General features: G+C 43.7%; 1 protein-coding gene across 1 annotated transcript; it reads left to right on the top strand.

The window, feature by feature from the left end:
• The first annotated feature begins 235 nt into the window (after nt 1-235).
• Nucleotides 236-14886, top strand: IGFBP1 (insulin like growth factor binding protein 1). Its single transcript, XM_053259720.1, has 4 exons — nt 236-638; nt 6875-7053; nt 11693-11821; nt 13626-14886. Exons 1-4 carry the CDS (start codon nt 296-298, stop codon nt 13755-13757), a joined length of 783 nt encoding a protein of 260 aa, XP_053115695.1. The 5' UTR covers nt 236-295; the 3' UTR covers nt 13758-14886.
• The last annotated feature ends 503 nt before the right edge of the window (nt 14887-15389 follow it).

The raw sequence follows: 15389 nt of genomic DNA, 5'->3' as shown, positions 1-15389 counted from the left end.
ATATACATCTATTTTAAAAGCTAAAAATGAGTGGAATAGAGATGCATTATTTCATCATTAAAAGGGAAAAAAATTAAATAGAGGAGGAGGAGGAGGGACACAAACCACCAATGAAATGATGCTCCTCTGTCCCTCCTTCTCAGATAATACTTAACTGGGGGTTAAAGATTAATAGGCTCGAAAGGAACTGTATAAATGCTCCACAACTGGGAACACAGGACTAGCTGAACGTGGGTAAGCTGACCGGTGTTCCTCTCAGACTCCGCTGGTTCTTCCTTGTCCTCGTTGGTGCATCATGCATCCTACAGGCCTGTGCTGTGAGTGGCTGCTCTTGCTCCTCTGCCCTTGCCTCACCTTCACTGCTGCTCTCCACTCAGTACACTGTGCCCCATGCACGGAAGAGAAGCTTGCCTTGTGCCCACCGGTGCCTGCCAGCTGCCCTGAAACTGCTCGTCAGCCCGGCTGTGGCTGCTGCCACACCTGTGCCCTCCAGACAGGGGAGCCCTGTGGAGTATACACAGCACGCTGTGGTCAAGGGCTCAGCTGCCGTGTGCGCCCAGGAGAACCCAGGCCACTATATGCCCTCACCCACGGGCAGGGCACTTGCCTACCCACCACCGACACCACAGAGATGACAGGTAATTAATGTGCCTTCCTGTTATGCCTACTTCTTTCCCGTGCTCTGAATTCTACAAAGCGCAGGACCTGTGGGAAAGTGAGTGACTGATATGGCTGGTTGCTAGTACTGGAAGTGACGCTTCATGGATTGGCTGGTGTGACAAATAGCTAAGGGTGATGTGAAGTTGCTTTAAGGTCCTTCCTTTCTGCAGTAAGCAGCCTGTTTGGTGAGAAATGTATGTGCATGTGGAGGGGCTTATTTGGCTTGACAGCAAGGCTGCGCTTTTGAAGCAGAGGCTGTGATAATACACAGTAGGGCAAATGCTTGCTATACAGAAAGCTCCAGATTCGAGAGAGAGACCTCTGCTTGAGACTGACTGTGGCTGAGTCAAACCAATAAGGCAACTCCTCGAATTAAGAGCATCGCCTCACAAACAGATGCCTCCATCATGGAAAAGTTCATAGTCTGAATAAATAAGGTGAGATAAAGCAACAAGCAAACTGAAGTTAAGTGCTGGGCAAGAGAGCTGTGGGAAAACACTGGAAGAAGAATGCCCATCAAGTGCTTTGCTTCCCCTCCCACCCCCACCCCCCAGCCAAACAGAATGCTTTGTATGTGAATGTTGTGGCAGAAGGATAAGGAAATAATAATATTGGTGCTGCCTTCTTTTCTTAAAAAATGGGCCCTCCTCCTCCTGCTGTGCCTTTAACAGAAACCTGACAAACAGGAATTCACACACAACTTGAATTTCAGGCTGCTGTTAGGCACAGAGACAGAAAAACTTAGGAAAACTATACAGGTATTTAAGAAATAAAGGAAAATGGGATCCTATATATATATATAGATATATTTACTCTCCCCCCACTCCTTTGCAAAAAGCTGGATTATTCTATGTGTCTTGCCTTTTCTCTTTGTAATCCTGACAATAAGCTTTTGGAATATTTCTTATCCTGCACAGGACCCACATTGGGAACAGAGCTGTATTTAGAAGTAGCTATGAGCAAACAAAATATGTGATCCTAAAATTTACTCTTCCCTACATCTGCCTTGAACCCTTTATTGGTCCAGCCCAGCCACTGTAGCATCAATATTTCAAGCACTGAAAATTAAATTAAGCTGGTAAACATTTGAGGAAATGCGGCTTATGAATTGATATAATTTTATTTTCCAAAGAATGTGAATAGTAAAGTCTGGAAGCATACAGTTTTTGCTCTTGACTTGAAATACTTGTGAATCCCTTAGTATCTGTATTAACTCACTTTAGGCTTCCATTCTTTTCTAATGTGTCCAATGATGTTTTTAAAAATGTTGCCTCTGGTTTTGTTCCTAGTTTAAGACAATGCAGTTCACTACTAGTTGTAGTTTCTATGGACCAGTTTCCAGGAGTGCTTTTAATAGTCACCTGGAGATTGATGCTAATTCCTGGAGACTCAAGACCAGTTCTGGAGAATACGCAAGCCTAGTTCCCTAGAATGTATTGATTGATTGATTGATTAAGTGCTGTCAAGTCGGTGTTGACTCTTAGTGACCACATAGATAGATTCCCTCCAGGATGATCTGTCTTCAACTTGACCTTTAAGGTTTCTCAGTGGTGGAATGTATTACCACATGGAATGTATTACCATATTCCAAATGATATCAACCGAATGCAATGAAAGGACCCATACTATCAGTTCACTCCCTGAAGCTCCTATCAGCCTCTTGCTCTTCAGTGCAGCGGTCCACCATTTATAAATCCTTCTCTATCCCTTCCCCCCCAAACACAACTCACACCCCAAAGCTACAATCTGTTACCCATTCTGCTACTTTCTTTTTTCTTTCTCAAATGTTTCACACTTGAAACTCTCAACAAAAAGAACTTTTTATTGTGCAAAGAAAAACTAAAAGGTGGTAAACATAAGACGTTTCGGTGTGACACACCATCCTCAGTATAGTAAAACAAGTGAGCACAGATGAAAACCTCTGTTCCTCAGCTGTTAAATCCCTTAGACGTGATAACACACAGTCCCTTGACTGGTGGACAGGTAATGATTGGGGGGCGGGGGAACGGGAAAACACTTGATTCTTCTCAGAGGCTAATAAACTTCATGACATTGGCCAGTGCCTCCCAAGCATTAATGTCAGGTCTCAGTTTCTCTATAAATAATGCTTACTTGATTTTCCTTCTTTGTAGGTTCCTTTCAATCCCTAAAATAGATATTTTAGAGGGCGCCATTTGGCCTTTATGCTTAATCCTCATATGCAAAGACCAGGGTTTCATTCTCTTTGCACAATGCCTCATATCTGCAAGATATTCTTTATATCTGTCTTTCAGTGACCTGCCAGAAAGCCCAATCTAGAATGAAGTGCAACCTAAGCATTGAATTTTATATATTGTACCTTTCTTTCCACAGTTTCCTTCCCCCTGTTCACAAATTTCACAATCTTGTACATCACATCTCCTATCATACAATCTAGAGTTAACTAACTATTGTTTAAGTGTCATTAGTGCTGTGCAAACCACATTCACCTTAATTCCCTGAGGTGGTTTCCACAATCAATGGGAGCTGCCTGGGGAGGGTTAGTGGGGAGAGTGGGCTTAGCTCTCACAACTGCCAGCTCCGTTACGGAGCCAGCTGGGGCTGGGAGGATCGGGGCCGCGCAGCCCCTAGAAGCTCCAGCATGCCCTGTGTGAGCGCCCCCAAGCCGGGAGGCTGCTTTTCAGTCCCCCAGTCGGGGGTCTACTCATGAATTCCACAACTCACAATGGAAAAAAAACGGGTTTGCGAAGTACTTGCTCTGCAAACCCGGTTTAAGGGCAGGGCTACTTAAGCAGGTGACCCACTTAAGAACCACTGGGCTCGCAGCCGAGCCCGGTGGTTCTCATGATGAGAGGAAATCAGGCTAGCCTCTGCTAGCCCATTTTTCTCCCATCGTGTGAATAGCCTCCCTGTCTTTCCAAGATTCTCTGGGTTTCCTTTCAATCCCTAAAATTTTAGTGGGCATCCTTTTAATCCCTAAAATAGATATTGTAGTGGGCACTAAAAAAAAAAGGAACCTATAAAGAAATAAAATCAAGGAAGCATTATTTATAGAGAAATTGAGACCTGACATTAATACTTGGGAGGCACTGGCTGATACCATGAAGTTTACCATGAAGCTTTGAGGGTCGGGGTGCCAGGACGCATCGCCCTGCATCGCCCCACTCCAACCCACCCCGGGAGCTCCAATAATACACCACACGAGTGCTACAGTATTGGTGCCTTATGAGGATCCCCCCTCCCCCCCCCCCAAGTCCGCTATCCATGGCTGCTTGTAGCCATGGCTGTTACACAATCTGGAAAGCAGGGTTAAGGGATCATTCGCTCCCTTAACCTCGTTATATAGCAAGGTTCCATAGGCGGGTTTGCTGCCGTGGTGCTGCCGGGATTGAGTGCAATCTTAGCAGTTCACATGCACATGCACGCGCGTGTGAATAGCCTCAGTATATATTCAGCAGGGCATTTTTCAAACAGGGCTTTTAGAGCCCTTTAGCTCACATCTCCTTCAGAATGGAAGGGGTGCATTCACATATTAGCAATAGCAATAGCACTTACATTTATATACCGCTCTATAGCCGGAGCTCTCTAAGCGGTTTACAATGATTTAGCATATTGCCCCCAACATTCTGGGTACTCATTTTACCAACCTCGGAAGGATGGAAGGCTGAGTCAACCTTGAGCCCCTGGTCAGGATCGAACTTGCAACCTTCTGGTTACAGGGCGGCAGTTTTACCACTGCGCCACCAGGGGCTCTTAGGCAGATTTACCCCAAAGTCCCTGTGAGCTTGACACAGAATTTGTGTTTTTCACTGCAAGTTAGTGTGTAGCCCAATTTCTATCCAGGGTACAAAAAAATCCACGTTCTCTGTCAGTTTTTTGGGGAAACTTTGAACTCACAGTAAAGCCTTGCAGACAACCCACAGTAAAGCTTGCTGTCTGGGGAAGTTCCAAGGGGCTACAGCCAATACTTAGCCCCTGATTCGTGCATCTGCATGATGAATATGTTTGCAAAGATAGCTCTGTTCAGACATTCTGTTTAAAAAGCTGTGTAAAGCTGTCAAAGGAGGGGTGGGTTCCGCCTCCCTGACACATTGATCTGACGCTCTTATTCCCCCTCCCATGCCACTCACAGTTACCACAGTCGCCTGAAGAGGCAATGGTGGGTGCCTGGAATGTCGATCACAGAAGCACTTGCTGCGGTCATGGTTAGGGTGGTTGCCTCTTCAGACGACTGCAGTATGTGAGCGCTATGTGAAGGGATGTGAGGCAGACTGACTGAAGCATCCGGAAGGCAGGACTTCACCACCACCCCCTTTTCAACAGCTGTATGACTGAATAGGGCTAATGCATTTGCATCATTCAGACATGTTATTCCTAGAGGTACTCTCTAGACATCATTTAGGAATAAAATTAAAGGGACAAAGAAGCTGCATTCAATTCAATTTTTTATGGTCCAAAACCAGTCACAAAACTGCAATCATATCCATCGTAGTTTGCTACGCAGATGTCATTTAAGATCTGTATTAATAATGTTTTAGTGAACTCAAACACTTATTCAGGCAACCATGATTTCAAAGACTGCATGTTCGTGTGTGTGTGTGTGTAGTCACTTTTTAAATCGTGCTGGAATTGCAAGTATATGTATCACTCTTCGTCTTATGGTCTGTCTCTTTAATCTATTACATTCATGCTATAGTCTCTGCTCAAACAAGCTCCTAATTTGTAAATTATTACCTGATGACATGTGTAAATGAGGTCATATAACAAACTGAAAGAAATTAAGGGGCATGGTTTATAGCAGTAGCAGAAACTCTCAAGACTCATTTCAAAAAGCCCTTCAAGCTCTTGTTATGTGTTACTTTTGTGAATAATGGGCACTCCCTAATAAGCCACATGGCATTTGTTTTGACAAAGCATTCCATGTGATCAGGGTTGTCTGTATTAGTCTGCACTAAAACATTTTGAATTATGCATCAACACAATCTAAATCTGTGACATGAAAAGCTAAATTCTGAAAACTGCATTTAAAAAAATGTTCTCAAAGTGGTTTACATGGCAAAAAGAATGAAAAAAAAGGCCCCCTGTCCCCAAAGGGATCATAATCTAAAAAAGAAACACAAAGGAGACACCAGCAACAGCCACTGGAGAAATGCTATGCTTGATTGAATAGGGAGAGCTGCTTTTCCCTTGCTATCAGTTTCAGAGGTGCCTCTTTGTTTATTTAATAGGGTTTTATGTAATGGCTAGAAACTTGCTTTAAAGCTGAGGAGGTTGGATTCTCTGTTCAGTACCAGAAGCTGTAGCTTTTCTCCACTTCCTTAGCACCCATGGGGCCCTCTGTGTTGGTTTATTTTGCATTAGTTGGGAAAGCTGTTTCACTGCACCACTGGCCCTGACATGCTTTAATTTCCTTAGGTAGATAACAGCCGGATCAACCCCTCGGATTGGGACCATGGCTGGCCATAAAGGGGCTTTCAGCCTTCTTCTGCCATCATGTTCCCAGTCCAAATAGCTTTTCCTGCCCCTTGTGGCTGCTAAGGGTGGGGGGAGCTTTCATTGGTACCACTGGGAGTTTTTAATCCTGGCAAATAGCAGTCACGGGGTGGCAATCCAGATGGAGCCCATGGTGGGGGTGGAGCTAAAGCCCCCTTATCATCACCATTTGTTCCCATTCATATGGGGTTTGATCTAGATATTGTTTACACAAGAAATTTGAGACATGTCATGACCAGTGATGCATTTAACATCACGTTATTTGGCCTTGATGGCTGCTGCAGGCACACAAAACGCATGCTCTTCTTGAGGTTCCATTCATTTCAGTGAGGCTCATGAAGGAACCTCACTGAAATGAATGGAACCTCAAGAAGAGCATGCTTTTTGTGTGCCTGCAGTAGCCATCAGGGCCAAATGAAGGAACAAGCCACCTAATGGCACAGCGAGGAAATGATTTGATTAGCAAGCCAGAGGTTGCCAGTTTGAATTCCCGCTGGTATGTTTCCCAGACTATCGGAAACACCTATATCGGGCAGCAGTGATATAGGAAGATTCTGAAAGGCATCATCTCATACTATGCGGGAGGAGGCAATGGTAAACCCCTCCTTCTGTATTCTACCAAAGACAACCACAGGGCTCTCTGGTCACCAGGAGTTGACACCGACTTGACGGCACACTTTACCTTTACATGAAGGAACATATACTACTCAGCTGAACAGTATGTCCTGATGTTCCCTTTTAGAGTCTGTGGAAACAGAAGATATGCCCACAGAAGGCACTGAAATGACAGCTGATCAACTGTTCAGCTACCAGCTGATGTTCCCCATAGGCCAGGATAAGTCTGTTCCTTGGAATGCCATCAGTGCCTATGAAAGCATGAAAGCAAAGAGACTTTCTGAACACAAGAAATGGAAGGAGCAGGTGAGTTCCCTCATGTGCATTGCAAGTGGCTTCATGCCTGCACTTACGGAATAAATGGATAGAGGCTTGGGTCAAATAACTGCTTAGACATGAAGCTCACTGCATGGACTTTGACAAATCACAATTTCTCAGCCTTGCCGACCTCTCAATTTTTGCTTAAATGTGGTACTAAAGATACAGCAGAAGAGAGAGAGGGTGTTGCTGCTAGAGCAATAATGACAACTAGTGGGCCTGGGTGCAGAGCATCTGCGCCTCCAGTTGGGCCCAGCCATCCCCACCCCCCATGCTGGCATGCCCGGCTTTCTGGCTGGCCAACCAGATGACCAGCTGCTCCCCCCCCACCATCCCCCTGGGCCAGGCCGTCCCGCTGCCACCTCCCATCGGCGAGGCGAGGCTGGCCCGCCACCACTTCCTCCTTGTAGCTGGGTCAGGGCATGCTGCCGCCTCACCCCGGTGGGCCAGGGCCAGGCCCTCCTGCCACCGCCTCCAGCCTCCTCCACCCGGCCAGCGGGGCTTAGCCTGCCATCTGCCCACCTCCTTGCCACCGCCATTATTTTGCTGCCACCTCCTCCTCCCAGCCACCTCTTCAGGCCAGCGGGGCTTCACCCGCTGGCTGCTCGCTTCCTCGCTTCCACCATTATTTGTCTCCACTTCAGTGTTGAAACTCACGCACACTCTCTGTCAGCCAATCGCCTCCTTTCTGCCATGTCCCCACGCATCCCGTTTTGGAGAATTAATTATATAGATAGGGGAGGCCATCAGGGCTCTGAAACTGCCAACTGCATCTCCAAACAGCAGCTTGGAACTAGGCCGGCACAGGGGGGAGGGGTGGCATCAAGGCTGGTGAGGTGGTGGATGGAGCTGGCATATAGGTGAGGGAAGTGGGGATGCAGCTCAGGAGTGGCAAGGGGGGAAACATACAGGGAGGGTGGTGGCAGCTGGGATGAGGTGGGGGTGGCAGCAGCAGGGATAAAGCCTGGGTCAGGGAATGGGGCAGGGTGCCAGCACTCACCATTCTGTGGTGCATGTGCCTGAGGCCATAACCTCACCTATCCCCATGGGGGCAACTGCACTGATTACACCAAGGCGCTATTTTAATATCACCTTAAACTCAGTAAAGTTAGTTTACACATTCAGCGGTGAATCACCAAGTGTTATGGTTGTATGTTCCTATGGTCATCTTAAGTGATGTGAATAAACTATTTAAGAAAATTCTCTGAAATTTTCTCTTTGGGAGAAAACCTGACACTCTTTTCAAATTTCCATTTCTCTGTGGGAAGAACTCTGAAATTATACTTGGGAGAAATTTCAGTTCCACCCATAATTAACACATATTGAAAGCCTATAACCAAGACAAGAGTCGGGGTGTAGCTATTATTGAACAGATGGGTTCAAAGAACCCAGACCTCCAGCTCTTGAGGGCCCACCAGCTCCACCCCTCCCTATTTTATTCATTATCTCCCTCACTCCTAGGGGCTGCCGGTGAGAGGGTTGAACACGGGCCCCACTTTCCCCTGGCAAGAGTCATCATACAATTCAAGTTTTAACCTATGCTGAAGTTATGATACTGAATTTTAGCATTCTTCAGTGTGAAAAAAAACACTTCTAATCACTGCACACAACCAACTAGGGTTGGTTCACCATGCTCCCCTCTTTTGGATCAAAAAGATTCAGGAGATTCAGGCTGAAATGCCAAGAAGCATTTGCATTTGACATCTCAGCCACAAACTCACTAGAGGCAAGCTGCAATTCCTTTATGTCCAGCACCATTGTTACTGTTTATTTATTTACCACCTTTCTGCCGTAACATTCAAGGTAATTTACAATTTAAAAGCTTTGGCTTAGGAGAGCTGGTCAGGGGCATAGCTAGAGGAGAGGGGGCCCGTGTTCATCCCTCTCTCTGGCGGCCCCCCCAGAGTGAGGGAGATAATGAAGAAAATAGGGAGGAGTGGAGCTGGAGGGCCTGGGGGCCCGTGTTCTTTGAACCCCTTCGCTCAATTATAGCTATGCCCCTGGAGCTGGTCTTGTGGTATCAAGCATGAATTGTCCCCTTTGCTAAGCATTTGAATGGGAGACTACATGTGTGAGCACTGTAAGACATTCCCCTCAGGGGATAGGGCCGCTCCGGGAAGTGCATCTGCCTGCTTGCATGCAGAAGGTTCCAAATTCCCTCCCTGGCATCTCCAAGACAGGGCTGAGAGAGAGACTCCTGCCTGCACCCTTGGAGAAGCCACGCCAGTCTGTGTAAACAATACTGAGCTAGATGGACCAATGGTCTGTCTCAGTATAAGGCAGCCTCCTATGTTCCTGTGTCCCCCAAGCAGGATGTGGGTCTTCCACAGCACTTACTGGTCTGTTGGTGCTCCCCGTTGAGGCAGGGAGAGGCTCCATGCTAATGACGGTGTGCAGCTGCACCTGGGAATGCTGGGAGTGGGAGCAACTGCTGTGACACACAGCATCATTTGCATAGAGCCTCCCCTGCCTGCACTAGGAGCAGGGATGGACTGATACGTGCCACCGAAGCAGCAAGCCCACATTCTGCTTGGGTGTGTGTACAATATCTGTGCCAGTAAATGAACAACATTTGCACAAGACAGTTTTGTCTCAGGTCAGTGGCAGTGTTAGCTCCTTCAAGAGCTGATTATATGAGCTCCCTGGACTTGGGCTCTCTTCTTGCTCCCCTCAGGGCATGGAGATCTTAAGTTGCCCCTAGAGCAGAAAGAAACTGCTGGCCAGAAGAACGGCCAAACAGCCTGGGAGGAGAAGCAGCAGCTAGGCCCGCCGGCTGCTGAAGGAGGAGAAGTGGTGGCCCGGCCACCTGACCACTGAGGGAACACAAAATGGGGTTGAAGCGAGGGGGGGAGCACAAACTGGGGCTGAAGTGGGGAGCATAAAATGAAGATGGAGGGATAGGGAGAACTAGGGGCGCAGATGCTCTGCGCCAGGTCAGCTAGTATAATATTATTTATATTATAATGACATAATTATGTGAGGCCTGGGTGTCTCTATGGGGATAATGATACCGGCCTTACAAATTTATTTAAGGATTATTGAGATAAGGTAAATGAAGTTCTTTGAAAGCACTTAAAAGCACTAAATAAATGCTACTTATTCAGTACCATTACTATGAATTAAGATGCAAGTGCTTGTAATACAAGTATGTACCTAGCTGAAAATACCACTTGAGGGCACCAAAGAAGAGAAAATGAAACAGTTTGTTAGAGCAGTAGAATTTGATGGAACTAAACTTAGACGGTATACCATGTTAAGATTTTCACGTTACAGGGAAAGTTCCAGACATCAATTTCATGTTTAATAAGACAATAAAATTATATATACACATTTTTTCTAAGAATGACCCTTGTATGGCCATTGTTCACAATACAGTGCAATGGATTCAGAAACATATGCAAGAATCAATTCTTCCTACCCTTGTAGTGTTAGATAAAAGAGTGACTTGTAAGAGCACTCTGGCTATCTACTGCCCAATGCTATGCATATTCAATCATCCAAAAACCTTCAGTTTAAGATGATAGTTAAGATGCTTTCACTTGTGCTCTAAAAAGCATGGAAATTGCAAGTTAAGGTGCCCATCTTAACCTCTGCGCTATATAAGCTGTATAGACTTTCTACAGTTCTGTAAATTATGCTGCTTTAGCATATTATGCTGTTTTAGTTTAGCATCTGAACTCTTATCTCAAACTGAAGATTTTTCTGTGAGTGAATTTGCAGACTTTTTGAAAAGGGAAATATGATTGGGCACTGTGGGAAAGGTCATCTTAAAACATCTTTTATCCATACTGGCAAAGTAGAACCTCCATATTCACAGGCAGTATATCTCTGATTTAGAAAGTTCATGTTAAGAGGCAGTCTATAATTATAATTTTATAAACTAAATATAAAAAAACTAAATATAAATATAACTATAATTTTAAAAAACCTATGATATGTTATCTGATGATAAAAAGGATAGCAAACATGTGAGACATCTCTGTTTAGGAATCCTATTTAAACTGCTGTATCTTAGACATTTTTCAATGGATCTGTACCAAATTTAGCGGGATGATGGGTTTTTGTTTGTTTTACCTAGTTGATGTCTGTATGTGGTCAGGTAGATTTGACAGTGGTTTGGGTTTTAAGACCAATAGAATGTTAAGGGCATATAATGGTAGAACGTTGAAACATCTTAATTTGTTTACATAGGGGAGGGACTCTAGCACAGTAGAAGATCATCAGCTTTGCATGCAGAAGCTCCCAGGTTCAATCCCTGGTATGACCTGTAGGGCTGCGAAAAACCCATCTGAAACCCTGGGGTGCCATGACCAGTCACAGTATAGGAAATACTGAGCTAGATGGACCAATAGTCTGACTAAGGCAGCAACCTATCTAAGAAGAAACTTCCACTGTGTTCATAGATTTCAGCCTTACAAATGCAAGTAGATGGGTTATTACAAGAGCACAGTCCTGCAGTAGGCAGAAATTGCCTTTATTTTACGTGGATGCTCATTCATTTACATTCTTAAGCACATAGGTGGAACTTAAGCATTTATTCTGTATTTCTGCAAAACTGATGTGTACTGATTTTTACATCTTAATATTTTCTTTAATATTTATAATAGTCTAAACATTGTTTTTTCAGGGTCCATGTCAAAGGGAACTCTACAGGGCACTGGATAAGATAGCAAAAGCTCAACAGAGAACTGGAGGAGAGATCTACAGATTCTATTTACCCAACTGTAATAAGAATGGATTTTACCACAGCAAGCAGGTAATTATGTTCTGGGGGTTGGATTGGAAGTGATTAGTCTCATGCTCTTGGAGTAAATGCTTGGTCATGGCTAACTGAGGTCTTTGGGTTTTTATTGCTCTCTAAACTGACTGGAAACATTGAGAATGGAAGCAGTTGTGCCGGAGAGCAACAGAAGCCAAAGTCCTTTTCCTGTGGATGGAACAAACACAGGGTGACTGGACTTGGAAGTGCCTTCTAAGGCACTTTAACTATTTCCAAACACACAGAAGCTAAAATATCTCTGGATTATTTGCTCCTTTCAAACCGACAGTAAAATTCTGATTGCTTGTAATCCAACTAAAATTGAGCACTTTTAAGTGCATTGGTTAATATAGGAGAGCAATACTGGACTTCTGAATCAACATTGAATCAACAGGATTTGATCCAAAGTGCTTAACTTTGGACCTGCTGGACTCGCTAATTTCAGGGAAGAAAGAAAATTTTATACCTCTTCTTCTTTTTGCCTTGGAGAACATTAGTGATGTGCATGAAGCGCTTCGTGCAGTTGTGGTGGGGTGGTGGTGCTGAGTGGTAGCTTTAAAAGGAGGTACGCAGGTCATACCTGCTCCTCTGCCACCCCCTGCCACCCCACGGTGGCGCTGTCAGTTCTAAAAAGCCACACTACATGACTCCATTTAAAGCTACTGCTTGCCCTCTGCCAAAATGATTCTGCTGTGGCAACTCGAATAGTTTCAGCACCTCTGTAATGAGGCATCAAAATGATTCGGGCACATCCCTAGAGAACAGACATCTCTGGAGGGCCCCACTGTTATTGAGCCAGTCCCACTGAAACCAATGGGATGAATTAGTTGTGACAAACTTTGGTCCCATTGATTTTGGTGGGACTTGAAAAGTACTTATGTTGCTTTGAATCAGGGTCTCTGCCAGCAACAAAATATAAAGGAGGGAAGGTTAAACATGGAGGAAGCAGAGCAACTTCCTGTGGGGGAAAATTACCTTCAGTTGTAAGGAAAGGAAAGGAAAGGAAAGGAAAGGAAAGGAAAGGAAAGGAACATCTTTAGGACTATGTTTTACACTAACTCAGTATAGCTGTGAAGGGGGTAGCAGCAGACCCCACCCTTCCATGTGCATGATCCCACCCTATTGCAGCAGCAGATCCCACCTTTCTATATGCTTGAGATCTATGTGAAGTAAAACATCTGTACAGAGGCCTGTATGCATTGGTGTGATTTGTATGATTTATACACTGTAGAGTGCATAAACTCATACAATTAATCAGTTCACCTTTCTGTAATTGAGTGGTTGCCTTATTATTTGTTGGCATTACTAGCTTCTTTATCTCCACCTTTGTCAGAATCAGGGGCCTTTCTAGTTGTATTCTATCTTCTGTAAAGTGATTCTCTCAAATATTCTAATCTTCTTTGCGTTCTAATGAAACATCTACTTTGAAATCAATTTGAAATCTCTTTTACTCAGTTGCCCTCAATCCCATTTCCCATTTCCAGCTTCTTACATAATTCTTCTTAACTGTGCTCAGCAGCCAAAAGAGAAAATAAAAGAAAAAGTGCCCTCTTTAGGGAAGTGATCAAACAGAAAATGTCACTCTATTTTCAAGGTCTGCTTGGCAACAGGACAGCTGAAGTTTATTCAAAGTAAAAGTGACCAAGATCTTTCAAATGTGTAATAGTGGTTCAGTGAGAATAGGGTGTGGTAAAGAACATCTTGTTTTCTATATAACGTCTAATCTAGTCATTGCTAAATATATGTAAAGTTTAAAAAATTGCTTTCTAATTGTACATACATATTTTAAATTTTTCACTAGTGTGAAACTGCACTTGATGGAAGTCCTGCAGGATGCTGGTGTGTCTATCCGAAAAATGGGAAGAGGATTGCTGGTTCCCCTGAAATACCAGGTGACTCTGAATGTGAACAATATCTCAGCTCACAAGAATAAGACCAACTATGCAACTATTTTTATACACGTAGATCACAAATCTCTTGCAAGTCAAATGCCTGATTCTGGAACCAAGGGCACCATCACTCTTCAGGTTTTTTAAGCATGTAACTAATCAAACAGCCCAATCCTACGTATGCCTAATCAGAAATAAAGTCACATTGATTCCAACAGGACTTACTCCAAGTAAGTGCACACAGGATTGTGACCTTCATGTGATTCCACCATTGGTGTCTGGGAAAGTCCTAAAAATTGTGTCTAAGTCCATGCTTAAAGACCGGCACAGGTTATGAAGTGGAAGTAACTGGGCCTTTATACTTCCTCATGAATAAGTACAGTAGATGATAAAATGAGCTGCTTTTGTAGTTTATCCAATATTGCCTGATATGTAAGTCTGCTGAATTATTTATTGTACACATTTTTATTTTATTTTATATGTGTTATTAACTTATATATATCTACATTCTTAAACACTTCAGAACTTTGTATGTAAATACGTTAATATTGTTTCTCTGAAAATATGCACTTTTCCTGTTTATAAAGAGCACAATATATTAGTTAAGATAATGGAAAACATTTGGAGAAAATAGCTTCTCAACCAAGAGTTTTGTATCATGTATTTATGTTATTTGGAAGCTTAGTATGGAAATGAACTTGAGATAGAACCTAGTTCAAATGTTTATTTAAAAGCCTGTTTTGTTTGTATATGTTGGTTCTGAACCTCTATCCATGTCACTATTCATTTCAATGTCAAGGAGTTCTACATCTGCATACTGTCGTGAAAAGGGTACTCTTCACAGACATGCCCCAGGAGCTGATTCCATGGGGGCGGGGTCTAAGCAATCAGCCCCACCCAGCTGGTTGTGTTGAGCCCCACATGTGCTCCTGCCACGTGGGTCTGCATCACAGTCAATCAGTTCCCATGCTGCCAGGCATACATGTGAAGAGCACCATATGATAAGAGAAAACTTGTTTCTGTTTTCCTCACCATGCACTGCTTTTATATAGCAAAAAGTTAAACAAAATTAATAAACTGCAAAATATAACCTTTATCAGGTGTAAATTTTCACAAGTTGACCTTGTCTTTTTATTGAATAATTATATGAATAATTAAATCATTTTCTTCAGACTCTGTCTCTTTTTATTCCAGTACTTGTATTGCTTATTGGCTCTAACAGTCAGCTTTAGCAATCTGGTCCTGATCCAGAGGTAGTCCTGTGCACGGGTTACATTATGTATAATTAACAGTGGCAGGAGCACTTACATCTGCATTTCAAGAAAATAGGGATGCACATACTCAGCCACATCATCATCATCATCATCATTAATTCGATTTCTATACCGCCTTTCCAAAAATGGCTAACGGTGGTTTAAACAGAGAAATAATAAATAAATAAGATGGATCTCTGTCCCCAAAGGGCTTGCAATCTAAAAAGAAATATAAGATAGACACCAGCAACAGTCACTGAAGGTACTGTGCTGGGGGTGGATAGGGCCAGTTACTCTCCCCCTGCTAAATAAAGAGAATCACCATGTTAAAAGGTCCCTCTTTGCCAAGTTAGCAGGGGTAACTTGTTGTAGATGAAGATTGTACTAGATGAATTCCACTGGAATGTGCACAATACAGATGTA

This window comes from Hemicordylus capensis, chromosome 6 (genome assembly GCF_027244095.1).
Source record: "Hemicordylus capensis ecotype Gifberg chromosome 6, rHemCap1.1.pri, whole genome shotgun sequence".
In the NCBI taxonomy this organism is placed as follows: Eukaryota; Metazoa; Chordata; class Lepidosauria; order Squamata; family Cordylidae; genus Hemicordylus; species Hemicordylus capensis.
Note: the sequence above shows the minus strand (reverse complement) of the source record. Positions and strands in the feature narration are given on the sequence as shown.

Bases quoted from the DNA above. Each gene is read 5' to 3' on its own strand.
- IGFBP1 (XM_053259720.1), top strand. From the start codon at position 296: ATGCATCCTACAGGCCTGTGCTGTGAGTGGCTGCTCTTGCTCCTCTGC. The intron at 639-6,874 runs GTAATTAATGTG...GTTCCCTTTTAG, and splicing joins CGACACCACAGAGATGACAG to AGTCTGTGGAAACAGAAGAT. The intron at 7,054-11,692 runs GTGAGTTCCCTC...TTGTTTTTTCAG, and splicing joins ACAAGAAATGGAAGGAGCAG to GGTCCATGTCAAAGGGAACT.